A 21,839-nucleotide genomic window follows, 5' to 3' on the forward strand; every position below is an offset into this window, starting at 1 on the left:
GGGTGGGGGGCAGATCAGGGATATGTGGATTTTTTTAAAACGAAAAGATGAAAAATTTATGAAGGTAAAAGGTGTCATCCTCGCCATGGTGCCAAGACTGTGTAGAGCGGTTCACATGCTGGAGCCTGAGTCAAAAGACTGAGGGGTACTCAAGTGATGTACAGAGTCTCTCATCATTGGCAGCAGTAAGGCATTAGACTGGCCTATTCAGAAGAACTGTGATTACTCACTAAAGGATTATGTAAAAAGGAATACATTGACAGCAATGAGAACCAGGTTTCTTGTTGTGAGAGAAGCCAATTTCAACTATGAAAAAGGTAGAAGAGGCTGGGAGTGGTGGCTCACTCCTGTAATCCCAGCACTTTGAGAGGCCGAGGCGGTTGGATCATGAGGTCAGGAGTTCAAAACCAGCCTGGCCAAGATGTTGAAACCCCGTTTCTATTAAAACTACAAAAATTAGCCAGGCGTGGTGGCAGGCACCTGTAATCCCAGCTACACGGGAGGCTGAGGCAGGAGAATCACTTGAATCTGGGAGGCCAAGATTGTAGTGAGCCGAGACGGTGCCATTGCACTCCTGCCTTGGCAACAGAGTGAGACTCTGTCTCAAAAAAAAAAAAAAGTAGACTAGAAAGAACAATGCTATGTAAGATTGTCATTGAAGGTATTGGTGTGAACGCATGGCTTTACATGTGATAGATTAGATAGATAGATATGCTTGTGTGTGTGTGTGTGTGTGTGTGTGTGTGTGTGTGTGTGTGGTGTGTGTGTTACTGTATTTACACATACATAGATATTTTTCGTAGCTCTGTCCACGGAGAAGGCCCAAAAACAATAGTACTCCACTAACAATGAGCACATGTAGCTCTCCAATCTTGGTTTCTAAATATTAGTTTCCACTACAAAAAACCAGACTGCTTGGAGATGTGTCTTTCTGTGGCCAGGGCAGGGAAAATACAAGACAGAGCTGGAAGCTCTTTGCTAAAGAGGGAGGGATTGCTCAAAGTACAACGGAGACAGAACAAAAGGACATAGGATCCAGCTCCCATTAGATCAATCTGGGGTGATTTGTGCATCAAAATAAAGACAACATTAAACTATATTCCACTGAATATAGTTTAACCCCATGAGGCACTGCTGATACAAATAATAAATAAGAGGAGGAGAAGAGAAGCTTTCACTTTTCAGAAAGAAGTGAACTAATAATTGTCACTTATTAAGTAATAAGTACAAAATGCTTTACAGTGGCAAAAACTGGTAGATACCTTCTTAAGCAAGTGATAAAGTTTAACATCACCAGTCGTGGGGAAGATTGGCATTAGGTGCATTCTGATATTATGCACTGAGAACACAGCAACTGTTCTGTGAGATTCCTGCCCTAGTTTCATAACCTGGATCTAAGGAAACATCAGTCAGCCAAATCGAGGAATTGTTGTCTATCAGGTAACTGTAGTGTTCTCTTAAATGCTGAAGTCATGAAAGACAAGAAAAGCCCGAGGAACTGCTCTTAAAGGAGACTAGAGGAGCAGACAACTAAGTAAAACAAGCATTTCTGGACCCTGGGATTATTGAGGACATTATTGGCAAAGTGGGCAAAACTGGAAACAGGGCTACAGATAATATGATGATATTGTGTCCATATCAGTTTCCTGTTTTGGTTACGTGGGAGAATATCCTTGTTGCTAGTAAAAACATTCTGAGGGTAATGATGATAATGAGGCATCGTATTTGCAACTTGCTCTCAAATGATTGTGGAGAAAAAATAGCATTGTATATCTATCTATATCTAGCATCTAGATCTAGATATGTATGTATGTATGTATGTATCTAATATATCATCTAGAGAATGATGAATTTAACACAAACGTGGTAAAATGCTGACAACTGGTGAGTCTGAATAGGGGACAAGGGAGCTCTTTGTGCTCTTCTGGCAGACTTTCTGTAAGGATGAAATCGAAAAGACAACGGGGACAACAATAGCGACGAGTCTGGGGCTGCACCCCATTAGCACAGGACCAGGGCATGGGAGGGGCAGGGGAGGCAGTCAGGAGGAGCTGGAATTTCTTAAGTGACCAAGGAAAGGTGCTGGCAGACATCTTATTGGATAATGTTGGAGGAATACTACCCGATTTCCCTAACTTTATGTTATTTAATCCTCAGAACAGCAGCATGAGGTGGATACCAGGCTCCTCTTCACTTTATAGATTAGGAAATTGGAGCTCAGAAATTGAGCTTCACTCAGCCAGCATTTACTTAGTGTTTACTATGTGTCAAACATTACCGAGGTTACACGCTCACAAAATATTAAGTGTGATCGTCTATGTATGTGTGTGCATTTATAAAACAGTACTAGAAGGAAATGTACTAAAACAGTAGTATAATAAGGGAGGCTATATTTGGGGAGCGGAATTGCACAGATGTTTTCATTTTTCTCCTTTGTGTTTTTTAGCTATTTCTAGTTTTCTACAACTAGAAATTCCCTTTGTAATAAGGGAAAAAACAAGTATTACTTCAAAACGGAATTGGAGGATCTTGTGAAATATTTCACATTATGATTTCACTGTGGACCAAATACTGCTTTCTGATGCAGTTTTATTTTACTAAAGCAATAGACAAATATGTCTTAATTCAGTTAAGCCTCCTTTCCACACACTGAGAGCTGGTGGGTTTACAACTGGAAAGTTGACATTCACTTGGACTCCTAAGGTCTATATTTGTCTATATTTTCTGTGTGGGGGTGTAAGCCCAGGTGGCATGACCTCCTCTATCCCAGACAAAAGTTTTCAAGACCATCATGACACCAGCTTCTTTGTACAAAGACCACATGTGAACACAATTCCCACTGAAGGGGACGGGTGGTTTGGTAAGAGTGCAGCTCTAGTGTCCACAAAAGGAGAAAAGTCAGCCCAATGGTGTCACTGTATTGTAAGGTGGGACACCCGTCAGCTTAGGGTGTCTTCTGACTGATGATTCCTTCTTCCCTTTTACTGCCTTGGCACCCTGAGCTCTGCAGTCCCCCCAACCCCCTGCCATGCTGCCTGGGCCCTGTTGGCATCCCTGTGTCTGTCTGGCTCACTGAGCTGAGCACCCTGCAAGAACAGACATTCCTCATGCACCAGTGTCTCTCATGGCTCAAGAGCTTGCTTTGAATGGAGCCCACAGTCATCACTGCTGGGTTGAACTGATTTGTGCAAGCAATAGTGGGTAAACAGGTGGAGTAAATTAGGGTGCATCCCTGCCAAGGACTTCAGTGCAGGCACCAAAAACAATGCTTTGAAATGATTTATTCACCTGGGAAAGTGATCACAACTTGCTGCTAATTAAAACGAACAACAGAACAGTGAGTACAATTGAAGTCCATCATTGTTATTATCATAAATATGCACCCAACAAAAAACAAACTAAAAGAAAATACACTCAAAAGCGCACAGTGGACACATTTTATCTTTGGGTAGTGGAAGTGTAGGTAATGTCAGTGTTTGGGGTTTTTCTTTGAATTTTTAAACTGCTTTAGAAATAAGTTTTGTTATTAGGAAAATGATTTTTAAAGAAATATACATCTGAGGGAAAAGAGAACAAAGGCATGATAAATAAGGGGTCCTTGGTTAGAGATGATGCATCCAGAACATTTTGGATAAATAAGCTACTTTGAGTTAAGGGCCTTCTCGGCCTCCTACATCAACACAGAATCTCACCCCACCCTCCTAGTAGATACTTTCCTCCCAACCCCCTATCAGCTACAAATACTGTCAGCTTACGCAGCAGGCATTTTTTTTTTTTTTTTTTTTTTTTTTTTTTTTGCTGACAAGTCCAAGATGGCAGTCAGAATTCTGACCCATAAAACCAGAGGCTTAGATGAAGAACAAAAAGAAGGGAAACCAACCCTGCTTCCTTTTGCCTGTTATTAATCGCTGCAATAAAGCCATTAGAATCTACCAACATATCACCCAACTTGAAGAGAAGGGAGATTCTGAAAAATAGTCAGAAAAGAAGGGTAAATGGAAATGATGAGTCCCTCTCCTTTATGGCTATTTTAAGAAGCACACCATGTTATTCATATGGCCTGTGCTTAGCCCACGCCCTGAATTGTTTGATTTTAGTGGATATAAAAATTCTTCCTAAGGGCTTTCTTAGTTCCACTGCCAGCAGTAGTTCCCCATTTCTATTTCTCATTAGGTCTCAATTCTTCCATCATGAGTTCTATGTTCCCCAGGATTCCAAGAGCCCAAATCCTGCGGTGGGAGTGAAGGGGAGGCAGATGCTGGCTACTGATTGGCTCTGGGACTCAGAGTGGAGTCACTGTGGAAATCACTATTTCCAAGTTCTTTGGCAGTGGGAGGGTTGGTGGGGGGGGTGATGGAAGAACAGAAATTCCTCATATATCAGTGTCTCCCATGGCTTAGGAGCTCACTTTGAATGGAGCCCACAGTCACCACTACTGGGTTTAATTGGTTTGTGCAAGCAATAGCGGGAAGTGGATGACTTTGTTGACAAACACTAATGGTCACAAATCTGAAATCTTGCTTGAGTCCAAGCCCTTCTCTGGTACACTTTGTCCCAGTCTCTGGAATATTTGGTTTTGCTCATTCATCTTCTTTCTACCAGGGGAGAAGTTCATGGAAAAGACTGAAGCCCCAGAAGCCCCAGAAGCACCAGGCCACCATTACATTCCCTCTCTATCCCAAGTGGCTGTGACTCCATGCTGTGCCAAGAGTCAGAACCTGGCTGGGAGAGCCAGGCTGCTGGCTCAGTGTGCCTGGCAGGTCACGCCTGCTTATTTTGGGTTGGCCTCCTATGGTCTGAGTCAGAACCCAGCAGAGAGTTCATGCTCCCCTGTGGAGGGAGACGTGGAGCTGACCCTCTCCAGCCTGTCCACAGAGAGGAAGGGGAGCCATTTAACCAGGTGCACGGCCACACGCCTGTGGAACAACTGCCGCAGGTACTTCCGGAACCTCTCACCAACGAAGGCGTAGATCACTGGGTTGACACAGCAGTGCGTGTAGGCGATCACCTCCGTCACTTGCACAGCCAGGTCCAAATGTCTGCTCTGCTCACACTCATGGGTGAACAGGAAGTCTTGGAAAACAGAAATAAGTATAGTCAAATTGTAGGGGGTCCAAAAGAGAAAAAAGATCATCATGATGACAAAAATCAAACGGACAGCTTTGGATTTCTTCTCATTTGGTCGTCTTAGCAGAATCTTTATAATCCCTGTGTAGCAGATGATCATGACCAGCAAAGGCAATACCAGCCCAAAGAGGTTCAGTTTCAGAGCCTGAAACAGCTTCCACTCTCGTAGGCTTTCGTGAGGGAAGTGAAGGCTGCAGGTGTGGTGAGTGAATTCCCATTGGGTCTTGGAAAAGTATAAGCCTGGCATGGAAGCCAAGATGGCCAGGGCCCAAATGATGATGCTGGTGATGACACCAAAAGTGACGGTCCGTGCCCGCAAGGCAAACACGGCGTGGACGATGGCCAGGTACCTGTCAATCGTCAGCAGGATGATGAAAAAGATCTCGCTGTACAAGCCTGTGTAATAAAACCCAGAGAGGATCTTACACATGGCATCACCAAAAACCCAGTCATCCTTCAACTTGTAGTCAATCCAGAAGGGAAGCGTGAACAGGAAGAGCAGGTCAGAAATGGCCAGGTTCAGGAGGTAGATGCTGGTCATGTTTTTTAGCCTCTTGTATTGCACAAGGACCAGGACCACCAGGATGTTTCCAACCAGGCCAATGACAAATACCAAGGAGTACAGAGGGGGCAGCAGTTGGGCCCCAAAGGCCCTCTCATTCACCTTCTGGCACGGAGTTGCATCCCCATAGTCAAACTCTGTGGTCGTGTCATAGTCCTCTGTGGTGTTTGGAGTTTCCATCCCGGCTTCTCCTACAGGTTAAAAAAAAAAAAAGATTTGTCTTTACTCTGCTACTAAAGGCAGTGGGCACTGGACAGTAAAGACAAGGGAGAGGTAACATTTTTTCAGCCACTCTATAAATGTTTATTGGGTGCCTTCTGTGTACCATGCCCTGGGGACAAAATGGAGTGTTAGAGAGACCCAGGTCCTCTCTGCCTTCTAGGAATCTTAGTCTAACAGGGAGTGGAAGCAATAAGTAAATGAGTGCACAAATCATTAATTCAATCATTTCAGCAAAGAGTTTTGTAAGGGATAAGTTCAATGGGTGGAAAGCCAGAGGGAGACCTTACCATACTATTCATAACCAATGCTTCCTAAGCACCCCCATGGGCTAGGCACTGGACTTAGGGTTAAAGAGCCCTGGAGGGGTCCCATTGTTGTTCTCATTTAAGAGGTGATGAAACAGAGGTTCAGATTGGTTAGGAAACATGTTCAAGGACACACCTCTTGTGAGAACAGACCTGGAGCTCCAACCCAGCTATGCATCATTCTCATGCCCGGCCCTGACACCACTACGCTTTCCTGCCGCTGTCCTCGAGCAGTAGCTTTGCACTGTGGAGCCCACAGGAGGACTCTGAGAAGGAAAATGGTCCTGGCTCAGAGAAAGATACAAACAGATATTCATGGCTTTTGGTCTAAGAAGATTCTCGGCCAAGAGTGACCTAGTACCCTTGGGGCACTTGGAAATGTGTGGGCATTTGTTGTTGTTGTCACCAAAACTGGGGGATGCTACCGTCATTTGGTAGGCAGGGCCAAGGATGTCCTACAGTGCAGAGATCATTCTACCCCAAACACCAGTGGTGTTGCCATAGTGAAATCCTAGTAGGTCAACCCCATTATTTTGGAGATGAGGACACTGAGGGCACCAGAGTGGGCTGAGCCTGACCCACATTGCACAGTCCTTAGGTGGCACAGGTAGATCTAAGGTCACTTTGCAGACCTCCTGAAGGAGAGGAAAGTGCAGGCAGAGAGGGGGGAGGTAACCTGGTCAGAAAAAGAGAAAACTGGGCGTCAGGGGAGGAAGAGTTCAGAATGGTCTGGAGCTATGAGGTGATGTTACACAGTGACTAGCTGAATTCTGCTGAGATAAGCTCTTAGATATTTTTACCCATGGATGCCTTAAAGCAAACAAAAATGAAACAAAAAAGAATCACTCTGTAGGTTGCCTTTGTAGGACTTCTCCCAGTCCCTGCTTTTTTGGCACTTGAATCCTTTCCAGTTGCTTATTAAAGATGCCTCCCCAAATGGAGCATGGGCTTTGGTGTAACCTACGAGCTTTGTGACTTTGGATAAATTATTTTACCTCTCTGAGCTTCAGTCCTCATCTGTAATGTGGGAAAGCAACTCTTATCTTGCAAGGCTACTGTGAGGTAATGTACGAGAAAAGTGCCACTGTCACCCTCCCACCACCACCACCTGGCAACAGCCAGGCCCCTTATTGAGAGCCTGGCAAGAGCCAGGCCAGGGCACTTTTCTTGGGGACCTTCCCTGAGAGACCTCCTTCACTGCAGAAGCCCTTCCCTGAGGCCTGTCACCACCAGCACATCCCAGGCACCAAAGTCCAGGATGTCCCTGGCTGGCTGGTATACCCTGTCTCCCATCCCCCCTGCCAAATTTCTTTGTAGTTAATCTAGAAAGTGATTTTTCTTGATAACGGTGGACAATGATGGTCCCTTCCATGTGAATGACATTTGAAATTGTCAATCTATTGCCGCCAATCTAAATTGATTTGACCCAAATACCAATCAGTAAAGTAGGTGGCACCTACTTTATAATTTCTATCTTAAATCTGGGTCTCTGGTGTTCTTCCTTCTACTCTCCTTAAGGAATGTTTCCTGCTTACACAATTCACATTTTTTCAATAGCCATTGTAAAGGAAATTAAGGCACATGGAGGGTATAGGGCACCCTGGCTGGAAAGGGAGATACTCTATTAGGGTGAGAAGTGAGGAGCTTTAATTTTTTATCAAACCCATCCCCTAGCCCACTCCTCCATCTCCAGAGAGATCCCATCAGCCCTCTTTCTGGAGAGAGTCAGGCTAACGGTCACTAACAAAGCTGTGTTGGCAGTTTCTAATTTCTGCAGCCACAGCCATTGCTGATGAGGGCAGACAGTTCAGTTTGATAGTCAGCACTTTTCGGTGGGCTGGCAGGTTAACAGTGGAAGTATGCAAACAGCTTGGAAAGCACAAAGAGCAGCTAGTGCAAGCCTGATCCTATGAGTCCAGTTTCTGGGAAGGTTTGGCAAAGGCAAAGGCAAGTTGGGTCAACATTGTCAGGTGGCATTTTAAACCGAGTCACCTCCATACACCCCCTACCTCCAACCCATTTGTTATTTCCCCAACTTGTTAAGCCCCAGGCAACCACTCCAAGGCATGCTGTTCCTAAAGGGAGGTGATCTGGGGTGGGGCCCGAGAAGAGAAACCAAAGGACCATGTTGTCATCTAATCTGCCAGCCCTGCTGTAGTCTACTGCAGAAGTCTGCCTCAAGGCCAGTGCACAGTGGTCAGCTATAGCCCTGGATCCTGGACCCTCCACTGCCAGTGTCCTCCAGCCTGGGAGTTGGTGAAGTCTCTGAGCAGAGATAGAGCAGTCTGTGATGGTGAAAGACACCCAGGCCTATGGTGCGCTGGCTGGCTTATACTGGTTTATAAATGCCAATTGCGTGCATCTCTTCACCACTCCACATTCAGCATGTTGGTAGCTTGAAACTGACCACAGTGGGGGCATTTATACCATGAAAATCAACAAATGTTATAAAGCAGGGATCTTTTCTTCAGAAGAGTCAGTTGTTGAACATTTACCAGCACATCACTGCCCAGGCCCCACATTCTGAACAGTCCAGCACTGTCCCACTGCTCGGTGCGGGAACTAAAGGATCAGTGAGTGGCACATAGCCTGGTGCCAGGTTGTGCAAACTTTTGGGAGTTTCCATCTCTTCTTTGAAATCTGGGACCCACCAAGACCACCTATGAAGTAGATACCTATACGGAGCCACCATGCCCCTCTATCTTCAGAACAAAATCCTGACCTGTGTCTTTGTTAGTAGAGCAGAACAGATGCCCCCCAAGATCACCTGGCCAGCTCCTTGCCTTTGGGTGAGTGAAAGCCTACCTCTTCCAAAGATAGCAGTGCCAATTTTGAGGATCCTTGGTTCTAGTCTTCTTAAGAGATAGGTTCAGTATCAAATCATCCTTGCATCTGCCAAGATTTTTCTAGCTAATATTTCCCTCTTGCTATAATTTCTTCATACACCATGTTTGGTTTTCCTTTACATGGGGGAATTTGGCAAGCAATTTTTTTTTTTTTTTTTTTTTTTTTTTTCAGACAGACTCTTGCTCTGTCACCAGGCTGGAGTGTAGTGGTGCAATCTCAGCTCACTGCAACCTCCACCTCCCGGATTCAAGTGATTCTCCTGCCTCAGCCTCTTGAGTAGCTGGGACTACAGGCATGCGCCACCACGCCCGGCTAATTTTTATTTTTAGTAGAGACAGGGTTTCACCATGTGGCCAGGATTGTCTCCATCTCTTGACCTCATGATCCACCCGCCTCGGTCTCCCAAAGTGCTGGGATTACAGCCGTGAGCCACTGCGCCCAGCCAAGTAATTTCTTATTGAATAGGTTTCCACAGAAAACACCTTTTGTCCCTTAGTACTGACTGACTTTCTTAATCAGTAACCAACAGCCAATCCTTCAAGTAAGCTTCCTTTTTTAGCAAAAAAGCCTATATTTCATCTGAGCACCCAGCTTTATAAATCCACCATTCTCAGTATTGCTACAGTATTAATTGCCTTGGAGATGCATCCATGGGCTACTTAGACATTTGCCCGGCCTACTCAAAGAATTCCCCCTACCTTTGAGGAGCCCCTAGCTGCATGCATGTCTTTGAACAACACTGCCCTCCACAGTAACAGATAAGACAGAAAAGACAAGTGACACTTACTCTGGTTCCAAGGGACTTTGTCCGTGAAGTCTTTGTTTCTGGGGCTTTCTGGGTTTTTATGAATTCAAGTTTCAAGGTCCTGACCAAGTAGGAAGTACTCAGCTTCCTCTGTGATGATGGAGAATTGGCTCCAGTTTCACAGTCTTTCAAAATGACAAGAAAGGGACAAAGTTCTTCTTTTTGTGTGGTTTGGTGCTCATGAATGGCCACAACGCCCACCAGTGGCCACTTCCTGGAAGCCAAGTTAACTGCGAGGATTTTCTCTGCTCACTCTGAGGCTCTTCAGTCTTGGCCCTGGGAGCTCAGCCTTAAGGGAATTGGGGGCAGGTGAAGCTGAGTTGGGTGAGGTGGGTGGCAGTGAGATGTTCCCAGAATGTTTGGAGCAATTGAAGTGTGGGATGTGTGTATGTGGGATGGGGGCAGGGCATAGAGCTCTTGTGGTCAGCGGCAGACTTCTTTTTTTTCTTCTTCTTAAAGATTGTGAATGGAAGGATTTAAACTGGAACCCTGAGTCCTGTTCCTCAAAACTAACTGACATGGGTGCTCACAGAGGCAGCAGCTTCTCTTTGGCACCCCATACCCCTCGGCTTCTGGGAGCTCACTGTCCCTCTGCTCTCTGCTCCCCAAGTCCCTCCCCACCAAACCTCAGAGAGTGGCTTTGCCCCAGGAACCTCCAGCATGGAGGGAATATAGGTATGTTGGTTATGTTTTGACCTTCCCTTTCTGATGCCCCATTCCTGTTTTACGTGATGGTCAAACATGGGCCAAGTTCAAATCCCAGCTCTCCACCTGTGACATGGGCAGATCACTCACCTTTCTAAGTCTTGGTGCCTACTCTGCTAAATGAGAGTACTGAATGCTTACCTCAGAGGAGAAGCATGAAGTCAACTTGTACATGAAAAATGTCAGAGTGCCTGGCACAGTGAAAAATGTCTGACAAATGATGAGTACTGCGACTCTCCTCACAACTGCCAACACCTACTCTGCCTCTGCCCTTGTGTCTTCTATAAAGTGGGGACACCCCTAACCTTCCTCACGGCATTGCTACAAAGCACTGTTTCAGAAATCATCAGTGTGAATGTGCTTTGAAAAGATCACTTGTCTCTTCATGGTTCAGTTTCCTTATCTGTAAAATGAAGAATTCAGACAAGATGGCCTAAGCTTGACATCTGATCATCATGCTTCACCCCGAAGAAATAAATGGGGGTCTGCATGTGCCTGGCTATTTGCAGTACTTTGCTGGTGGATCAGTTTCCAAAGAGAACAGAGGCTTGTGAGGCCTGCCTTTTCCTTGATCCTGTCTAAGGTAAGGGACATGGTCAGTACCTCATCCTTGACCAGGCTTCCAGCTCTGCTCTAGGTTTCATTCCACAGAGGGGATGTACCAGGCAAATCTGCTTGTTCATTGAACAAATATTTATTCAGTACTCACAATGTGCCGGACATTGTGTTAGGTGCTTGGGATATAGTGGTGAAGAAAGAGGCTGGATCCATTCTTTGAGAGCTTATAGCTTAGGAAGGATCACAAACAATTAACCAAGTTACCACAATGAGGAACAGCTTTTGTAGTGGCCTGGGAAATACCCTGGGCTAAGGAAGGGTGCATCGAGGGTGGGAAGGGGTGAGGAAGTCCTTTAGAGCAGTGGTTCTCAAAGTGAGGTCCCTGGACCAGCAGCATTCACATTCCCTGGGACGTTGCTAGCCATGCAAATTCTGGGGTTACATGCCAGATATACTGACTCAGAAATCCTGGGGATGTGGCCAAGCAATCCAGGTTTTGACAAAGACAGGCATATGATTCTGATGCATGCTTAAATTTGGGGGGCATGGATCTAGCTTAAATTTGGGGGGCATGGATCTAGATTTTCTCAATGCTTTTGGCTCAGAGTCCCATGTGATCTTTCTTCAGAAGAGTTAGGCTGGACCAGCTGTGAGCTAGGAAGCCTTCTTTCTCTCTTTAGCTCAAGGCCTAAACAAGAGGCTGCTCAGTTGCCTGCTCTGTCTCCCCTCCCACACCCACACTCAGGTCTCCTATGGCCTTGCAAACCCCTTAGTGCACACACCCCTCTCACCACAGCAGATGTGTACAATGGGGGCAGCACAGAGAGACAAGAGAGAAACCAGCAAAGAGGGATGACCTTGCTCCAATCATTTCTCTTAAAAGCCCTTTGACTCCTCTCCTTAAAAGCTGTAGTGTTCTCTCAAGGTTGCCATATTGTCCTTGATCCACATCAATGTTCCTCTTCCTTGGAGAGAAGGGGGAGATGTGGGCAGCTTCCTTTGCCCCAGAGAGGTTGCAGTGGAAGCCCAGCACTAAGCCAAACCCTGTCCTGGGACAGCCTTCCACCCCAGCCTTGGCACCAATGTTCAGGGAAGAGATGCAGGGGACCCTGCCAGTGGTGGATGTGGATGACTCTGTCTTTAACACCTGCAGAGCTCATGGACCCTGGCCGTCATCAGGTTCAACCTCATATTCAACTGCTGGGCCTTGTCTTCTGGCCACACACTCTCTCCAAATCAGCGATGGTGGGGAACTGAGGAGCCAGAGGCCATTGTGGAAGAACTCCAGGAAAACAATCTCCAGGTTATCACATCTAAAGCCTGAGCAAGATTTGAGGCTGGGAAGAGGTGGATCCCAGAACTGGAAGAAGGTAGGTGAAACCAGTGCTGCCTCCACTGTGTTAGAGTCACATGGAAGCTTGAAGGACAATTGACTCCTATGCCCACCCCCAGATATTCTGATGTACTTGGTCTAGGGTGCAGCCTGGGCATTGGAATTTTAATATGTAAAAAAATCTGAGAACTAGAATCCCTGGCCTAAAGCAATGGTTCTCGAATTTGAATATCCATCAGAATCTACAGAGGGCTTGTTAAAACAGATTTCTGGACTTATCTCCAGAGATTAAGTTCAGTAGGTCTGGAATGGGGCCTGAGAATTTACTTTTTTTTTTTTTTTTTTTTAGACAAGGTCTTGCTCTGTCGCCCAGGCTGGAGTGCAGTAGCATGATCATGGCTCACTGCAGCTTCAACCTTCTGGGCTCAAGTGATCCTCCCACTTCAGTCTCCTAAGTAGCTGGAACCACAGGTGCATGGCACCACACCTGGCTAATTTGAGAAAATATGTATATATATATATGTAAAACATATATATATATATAAAAAACATATATATATATAAAACATATATATATATATATAAAACATATATATATATATATATATATATATAGTAGAAATGGGTGTCTTGCCATGTTGCCTAGGTTGGTCTCAAACTCATGGGCTCTAGTGACCCTCTTGCTCCAGCCTCCCAGAGTGCTGGGATTACAGGTGTGACCTGTGATCCCACCATGCCTGACCTAGATTTGCATTTCTAATAAGTTTCGAGAACCACTGGTCTACAGGAATTCTCTGAGATGTAATTTGTTTATATTTTGTAAGTACACAAAATATAAGGTGAAGAGCTAAGTTTGCCTACCCTGGCCCCTTATTTCCCCCATTTCTCTTCCCAAAAGGAACAACAGTATCAGATTCTCATGTCACTTTGAACACAGAACACACACACACACACACACTTTTTTTTACACTGGTGAGTGAATACAATACACGTTGTCTTCCATTGCTTTTGTCACTGAACCTCATACCCAGAAGATTCTTCTCCACCAGCAAGCACGTGGGAATAAGCATGTAGGCAGTGACTATAGCCTCTCGATGTGGTGGAAACAGAGAAATATCAATAAGGTGCACACCTGAAGATTCTAACCTTGAGTTTGTCTAGGTCTCTGATTTCTTAATTTGATACCCCCTCCTGTGTCAGCCCCATGACTTGGCCTGCTCGTTCCTCCTCTTCCTTCTCACCTATTTATTTGCCTTTCATGACCTGCACACATCATCCATGGCATCCAATTTTGACTTGGCCCTGTTTCTGGTTCTCCTTTCGTGACACAACCTCAACATTCCAGAAACCTTATGTTCTGATTTAACCAAGATGGGGCAGGGCCCAGGCACCTCAACTGCATGGACCCTGGTGGTCACTGATGCAAACCTTTTAGGTTCGGTGGCTACATGAATAGGTTAATTTGGTGGTGCCGTGATCACAGAGATGTGAGATGTCCCTGTTGCCTAATCCTGGGGCACACTGTCTGCATGACGAAAGAGGTTGCTTCTGATCCCAGGCTATTTCCAGAACACCAAAGTCAGATTGGTTACTGTCTTACAGATGGGCAAAAGTGGTTTTGGGAGATGTAAGAGGGTCTTAGGCAGTAGCACCCCAGGTCCCTCGACATCACCTCATTTCCCCCCTCTTGGCCCCCCTACCCCACTCCTCTTGTCTTGTCTAATTTCTTTCCCTAGCATCTCTTTCCACCTCCCCTCCTCACTCCATACTTCTTCTGTCCAGGTGGTCATTTTTCCTCCTGCGTCTCTGCCTCTTTTTGCCTGCCTGGCCTCTGGCCTCTCCAAGGTGTTCTCTCACCTCCCATTCTACAAACTCCAACTTGACAAACCAAGGAGAAAGGGGCCAAGACTTCTTTGCCCCCTCTCTCCCTACTCTCTGTCCTGCTCATCTATCCCACTGTGCTTCATCGTGTCCCAAAGTGAAAGAGGGCATTGGGCACATCAGTGTGAGATCCCTCACCATGGATCATCCAAGAGGCCGCCTCCTCCCTGAAGCCTTCCCATCCTCCATGACAGGAAGTCATCAATGAAAGACTGATGTAGCACCTCTGAGGTTTTTAAGCTTCTTAGGGGGGTAGGGGGAGACCTGTGTTGAAACCTCATTGTATAAATTGGGTACTTTTGACAGCAAATAACAAAGCAATGGACTCAAAATAGCTCAAAAAAGAAAAAGAAAAGAAATCATTGTTTTCTCACAAATCTAGATATTAGCTCTGGTTTGAAATTACTCTTTAACAGTCTCTTGTAATAATTCTTAATGATTTCACTATTCACATGTTTCTATTTGTCTTTACAGCCTAAAATACAACCTCAGAACTCAGGGGCTTGAAATCACAGCGACATTTTTTCTCATGATTCTGTGAGTTAGATGAATCGTCCAAGGTGCTCTCACTCCCACATCTGGGGTTGGGGCCAGCTGTCAACTGTCAATTCACCTTTATGTGGCTGTTCATCCTCCAGTCAGCTAGATAGACATGACATCTCATCTCTATCTCAGGCCAGTTACGAGAGTACAAAATAGAAGCTGTAAAGCATTTTAAGGCATAACCTCAGAAGTCACATGATGCTGCTTTTGCAAGTAAGTCACAAAGCCAAGCCACATTCAAGGAGTCAGGAAATAGAAACTACCTTTTTCGGAAGAGCTACAAAGTCACATTGTAAAAGGCTGTGTGTACTAGGCTTGGAGGAGTTTGAGTCCGTAAATTATCTTCTACCACAATGCACAAATTTCCTCTAGTTCCATAGCCAAGTAGTTCCTTGAACTTCATCCCTCTAATGGTCTTGTCTTCCCCATACCTCGGTCACGTATGCCCATGATCATAGCTCCTGAATCTTACTATCACTAATATCTGTAGCTCTTCATACTTCCTGCTGCCAGCATCCAGCCTCTGACCACCCTTCCTACATTTACTACTCACTGCCTCCAGCACCTCAACTCCAACAGTTCTTTGACCCCAGTGGGACCTCCAGTCCGTTGATATTTTAATTTTCCACTGACCTTCAGCCTCCTCATGCCCTCACTTCCCATCATCTTAAAAATCCATGAGCCATCATTACAGTCTCTCCCTTAAACACACCCTCAATTCCTTTGCTCTTTTCTGGTCCTGTCATGCCCACTTGGCAAAATTTTGGTCCTAGTTAGATCCAGCTCCCCCACTTGCATCTGTGAAGTTAAATATGGCCAGAGAAAATCACACAATCACAGTGTCTAGGGTGGCTCTAAATAATGATAGCTGTATCCAAAGCATCCTTAATGCCCATCAACTGCATTCCCCTCTTTTAGACATTATTTCACACCTTTTGCCTTTTCCTTAAACCTCCAACACCACCTGTTATCCTCATTCTTAGCTGATGATCTTGTTTCCTATTTCACTGAGAAAATGAAAGCCATCAGAAGAAACTTTCTACAAGCCCCCACCTCTCACCTCCCCTGCTACCAGTCGCTTTTTTCCTGGACACTTCTCTGCCTCCCACCTGTTACATGGCTGGATTCTCCATGTTCCTGTCTAAACCCATCCCTTCCGCTTGTGCAGGATCCCAACGTCTCTCACTCACTCAAGGACATTGCTCTATTGATTTTCTCTTATCTTGTCAGTTTTTCCTGCTCTATTGCATTATTCCTATCCGAGTTATTTCATCTGGGACCCAGGTTCCTCCTGTCTTTCTGCTCTGACATGTTCAGACCACCTCTGCTCAGGGATGTGGCTGCTGGTGTCACACTGAGGTATGAGGACGTCTAACAGAGAAAAGGGGTGCCTTTTCTTTTTGCCAATTTATAGAAATAAGGAGCCCTGATGTTCTGTGATAAAACAGCCACTTGTGAGGCAGATCCTCTGGGGAGACCAGGAGATAGTGCCTCCACCTTTCCTCCCTGGACAAGCAGAGGGTAATGGATGCTGCAGGGCAGTGTGGATGATGTAGGGAAGCCCCTTCCCTCAGGTCTTCTGGCACAGTGAAGTGCTTAGCAGAAAGCAGACACTGGGGGGCAGGATTTGAGAGCCTGTGAATGAACCAAGAGCACATTATCCCCTCCCAATGTCCCTCCCTGTCCCCAAACACACAAGTTTCTGGGGTGGTTCCTGCTGGCAGAGAGCCTGAGAGCATGGCCATTGTACCTGAAGAGGCTGGTGCCAAGAGCTGCCAACTAGAACCTGGTACGTCTGTAATCTAAGTGCTCGCAAGAATGGGGCAGTGGCTCATTGTGGTTTGAGCCTGGCAGGGGGGCAGGCAGGAATGAAGAGCTGATAATGATCCTTGTACTCCAGACCTAAGCTCCAGACAGTCACATGTATGTTCCTGTCACTTATTACATCCAGTCTGAGTGCTCATGCTGGTATTTGTTCCCTTACACCTCATCCATCACACAGCTATTAAACATGTGTTCTCTCTGTCAAGCATGGAGTAGTTAAGAGTCCTAAAAGTTGAATTAGGTAGGGCCTGGAAGTAGTGTTATGCAAGGTGAGGTATGTGAACCAGCAGCATCTGTGTCACCTGGGAGCTTGGTGGAAATGAAGGTTCTCAGGCCCCATTGAAGGTTAGACCCAGGAATCTGTGTTTTAACAAGTCCTCCAGGTGCTTCTTATTTATGCTAGAGTTTGAGAATCAGTGCTGGACCCTGCTGTTCAAAGTGATGGCAAAACCTGAGAGCTTACCAGAAATGCAGACTCTCAGGCCCCACCACAGGTTTACTGGGTGGGAGTCTGCATTTTTATCAGATCCCCAAGGGATTTGTTTGCACACGACAGTGTGAGACACCTGGTCTAGAGGATCACAGTCTAGCGGGATAGAAGTCTGTATAGGGTTCAAGAGATACACAAAGGAAGTTAGCTGGAGTCAAAAACACTTTGCATCGATGTTTACCCTGGGGCTAGAGAAATGAGTTGGAGTCTGCCAGAGGACCAAGAGGGCTGGAGATGAATGAATGGTGCCACAGAGCAACCCAGCACACCCCAGCACATTTCAGCTTGTAGATGTTCAGTAAACATTTTTTGGTTGGTCATGGGCTGTACGGAGCAGGCTCACTAGGCTGCCCCTGTAGATGGCTACTTCTGAGACCCAACCTGCAGCTTCACTTCATGGGAATAGCCAGAATCTGGGAGTCAGACACCTGACTTCAGATCTGGTTCCAGCACTGAGTTGGTGAAGCTGTGGAGGAAAAGTCATGCCTGCCTATTGCTGATGGGAGGGGAAATTGGGTCCCACTCCATGGAGTGCTGTTTGGCAATAGCTATCGGAATTTGAAGTGTATTCATTTTTTATTCCAGCAATTCCACTTTTATGAATTTATCTTACAAATATTTACACATGTGGCAGAAGATACAGATTACAGGCACGTTCACTGCAATGTAAGGGACTGATTAAGTCCCCCTGGAATGCTATGCAACTTTATGTGTTGACACGAAATGCCCCCCAGGTTGGAGTGCCAAGTGAATGAGCAAGGACCTTGTACTAGGTACACACTGCACACATTGGGTGAGCTTGAAGGCACCTGTGTCTCTGGAAGAATAATTGGTGTGCCTGAGGAAGAAAGGGAATCTAAAACTTATCTGAAAACGTATCTGAGGGAATAATTGAGGAAAATTTCTCCAGTCTTGCTAGTGATCTAGAAATCCAAATACAAGAAGCTCAAAGAACACCTGGAAAATTCATCACAAAACGATCGTCATCTAGGCACCTAGTCATCAAGTTACCTAAAGTCAAGATGAAGGAAAGACTCTTAAGAGCTGTGAGGCAAAAACCTCAGCTTCTCCTTTATAGGTAATCTATAATGAAAACCTACCAGATTAACAGCAGAATTCTCAGCAGAAACCCTGCAAGTCAGAAGATGTTGGGGTCCTATCTTTTGCCTCCTTAAAATAATTATCACCCTAGAGCGTTGGATCCAATCCAACTAAGCTTCATTAATAAAGGAAGATAAAGTATTTTTCAGGTAAACAAATGCTGAGAGAATTCACCACTACCAAGCCAGCACTACATGAACTGCTAAAAAGAAGTCCTAAATTGTGAAATAAAACCTCAAAATATACCAAAATAGAACCTACTTAAAGTGAAAATCTCACAGGACCTATAAAACAATAACACAACGAAAAAAAACATATTCAGGCAACAACTAGCATGATGAATAGAACAGTACCTCACATCTCAATACTAACATTGAATGTAAATGGCCTAAATGCTTCACTTAAAAGAAACAGAATGACAGATAGATAAAAATCCACCAAACTCACATAAACTTAAGGTAAAATGAGGGGGAGGGAAGACATTCCATGCAAATGGAAACCAAAAGCAAGCAATAGTAGCTGTTCTTATATCAGTCAAAACAGACTTAAAACCAACAACAGTTAAAAAAGACAAAGATAAACACTATGTAATGATAAAAGTATTAGTCCAACAGGAAAATATCACAATCCTAGATATATATGCACCTAACACTGGAGCTCCCAAATTTATAAGACAATTACTACTAGACCTGAGAAATGAGATTGATGGCAACACAATAGTCGTAGGGAAGTCAGTACTCTTCTGACAGTACTAAACAGGTCATCAAGATAGAAAGTCAACAAAGAAACATTAGACTTAAACTGTACCCTAGAACAAATGGACCTTACAGATATTTACAGAACATTCTACCCAACAACTGCAGAATATACATTCTTTTCATCAGCTCATGGAACATTCTCCAAGATAGACTATATGATAGGCCACAAAATAAGTTTCAATAAATTTAAGAAAATCAAAATTGTATCAAGTACTCCGTCAGACCACAGTGGAATACAATTGGAAATTAAAAGTTAAAAGGAACTGCCAAAACTACACAAATACATGGAAATTAAATAATCTGCTCCCAAATGATCCTTGGGTTAACTATAAAATGAAGAGGGAAATTTAGCAATTCTTTGAACTGAATGACAATAGTAACACAACTGATCAAAACCTCTGGGATACAGCAAAAGCGGTGCGAAGAGGAAAGTTCATAGCATTAAACCCCTACATCAAAAAGTCTGAAACAGCACAAATAGACACTCTAAGGCCACACCTCAAGGAACCAGAGAAACAAGAACAAATCAAACCTGAACCAAGCAGAAGGAAAGATATACAAAGATCAGAGCAGAACTAAATAAAATTGAAACAAACCAAAAAAATACAAAAGCTAAATGAAACAAAAAGTTGGTTCTTTGAAAAGATAAGCAAAATCGATAGACCATTAGCAAGATTAACCAAGAAAAGAAGAGAGAAGTTCCAAATAAGCTCGATTAGAAATGAAATGGGAGATACTACAAATGATGCCACAGAAATGCAAAAGATTATTCAAGGCTACTATAAGCAAGCTTATGTGCACAAACTAGAAAACCTAGAGGAGATGGATAAATTCCTAGAAATGTACCACCCTCCTAGATTAAACCAGGAAGAAATAGAAACTCTGAACAGACCAATAACAAGCAGCAAGATTAAAACGGTAATTTTAAAAATTGCCAACAAAAAAAAAAAGTCTAGGACCAGATGGATTGACAGCTTGAATTCTATCAGGCATTCAAAGAAGAATTGGCACCAATCCTACTGAAACTATTCCAACAGATAGAGAAAGAAGGAATCCTCCCTAAATCATCCTATGAAGCTAGTATTACCCTAATACCAAAACCAGGAAATGACGTAATGAAAAAAGAAAACTACTGATCAATATCCCTCATGAATGTGGATGCAAAAATCCTCAACAAAACACTAGGTAACCGAATTCAACAGGATAACAAAAAGGTAATGCACCATAATCAAGTGGGTTTCATACCAGGGAGGCAGGGCTGATTTAACATATGTAAGTCAATAAATGTGATATACCACGTAAACAGAAGTAAAAACAAAAATCATATAATCATCTCAATAGATGCAGAAAAAGTATTTGACAAAATCCAGCTTCCATTTATGATTAAAACCCTTAGCAAAATCAGCATAGAAGGGACATACCATAAGGTAATCAAAGCCGTCTATGACAAACCCACAGCTAACATTATACTGAAAAGGGAAAAGTTGAAAGCATTTTCTCTGAGAACTGGAACAAGACAAGGATGCCCACTTTCACACTTCTATTCAACATATTACTGGAAGTTCTAGCCAGAGCAGTCAGACAAGAGAAAGAAATAAAGAGCATCCAAATTAGTAATGAAGAAGTCAAACTGTCGCTGTTTGCCCATGATATGATCATATACCTAGAAAACTCTAAAGACTCATCCAAAAAGCTCCTAGATCTGATAAAGGAATTCAGTACAGTTTCAGGATACAAAATCAATGTACAAAAATCAGTAGCACTGCTATACACCAACAGCAACCAAGCTGAGAATCAAATCAAAACCTCAACCCCTTTTATAACAGCTGCAAAAAATAATATTATAAAATACTTAGGAATATACCTAATCAAAGAGGTGAAAGATCTCTACAGGGAAAACTACCAAACACTGCTGAATGAAATCATAGATGACACAAACAAATAGAAACACATCCCATGCTCATGGACGGGTAGAATCAATGTTATGAAAATGACGATATTGCCTAAAGCAATCTATAAATTCAATGCAATTCTCATCAAAATGTCATCATCATTCTTCACAGAACTAGAAAAAAAAATCCTATAATTCATATGGAACCAAAAAAGAGCCCACATAGCCAAAGCAAGACTAAACAAAAAGAACAAATCTGGAGGCCTCACATTACCCAACTTCAAACTATACTACAAGGCTATAGTTACCAAAACAGCATGGTACTGGTATAAAAATAGGCACAGGCACATAGACCAATGGAACAGAATAGAGAACCCAGAAATAAAGCCAAATACTTACAACCAACTGATCTTTGACAAAGCAAACAAAAACATAAAGTGGGGAAAGGACACCCTTTCCAACGAATGGTGCTGGGATAATTGTCAAACCACATGTAGAAGAATGAAACTGAATCCTCGTCTCTCACCTTAGACAAAAATCATCTCAAGATGGGTAAAAGACTTAAATCTAAGACCTGAAACCATGAAAAGTCTAGAAGATAACATCAGAAGAACTCTCCTAGACATTGGCCTAAGCAAAGAGTTCATGTCCAAGAACCCGAAAGCACATGCAACAAAAACAAAGATAAATAGATGGGACTGAATTAAACTAAAAAGCTTCTGCATAGCAAAAGTAATAATCAGCAGAGTAAACAGACAACCCACAGAGTGGAAGAAAATCTTTGCAAACTATGCATCTGACAAAATGGTGAATATCCAGAATTTACAAGGAACTCAAATCAGCAAGAAAAGAACAAATAATCCCATCAAAAAGCGGGCTAAGGACAT

The 21,839-nt window shown here is 44.0% G+C and overlaps 1 protein-coding gene across 1 annotated transcript; it reads right to left on the reverse strand.

The window, feature by feature from the left end:
• Positions 1 to 3,266: 3,266 nt before the first annotated feature.
• CCR1 (C-C motif chemokine receptor 1) lies at positions 3,267 to 10,004 on the reverse strand. Its single transcript, XM_004034008.5, has 2 exons — positions 9,851 to 10,004; positions 3,267 to 5,880 (listed from the first exon to the last, which is right to left on the reverse strand). Exon 2 carries the CDS (start codon positions 5,867 to 5,869, stop codon positions 4,802 to 4,804), a length of 1,068 nt encoding a protein of 355 aa, XP_004034056.1. The 5' UTR covers positions 5,870 to 5,880; positions 9,851 to 10,004; the 3' UTR covers positions 3,267 to 4,801.
• Positions 10,005 to 21,839: the final 11,835 nt, after the last annotated feature.

This window comes from Gorilla gorilla, chromosome 2 (genome assembly GCF_029281585.2).
Source record: "Gorilla gorilla gorilla isolate KB3781 chromosome 2, NHGRI_mGorGor1-v2.1_pri, whole genome shotgun sequence".
NCBI lineage: Eukaryota > Metazoa > Chordata > Mammalia > Primates > Hominidae > Gorilla > Gorilla gorilla.

Bases quoted from the DNA above. Each gene is read 5' to 3' on its own strand.
- CCR1 (XM_004034008.5), bottom strand. From the start codon at position 5,869: ATGGAAACTCCAAACACCACAGAGGACTATGACACGACCACAGAGTTT.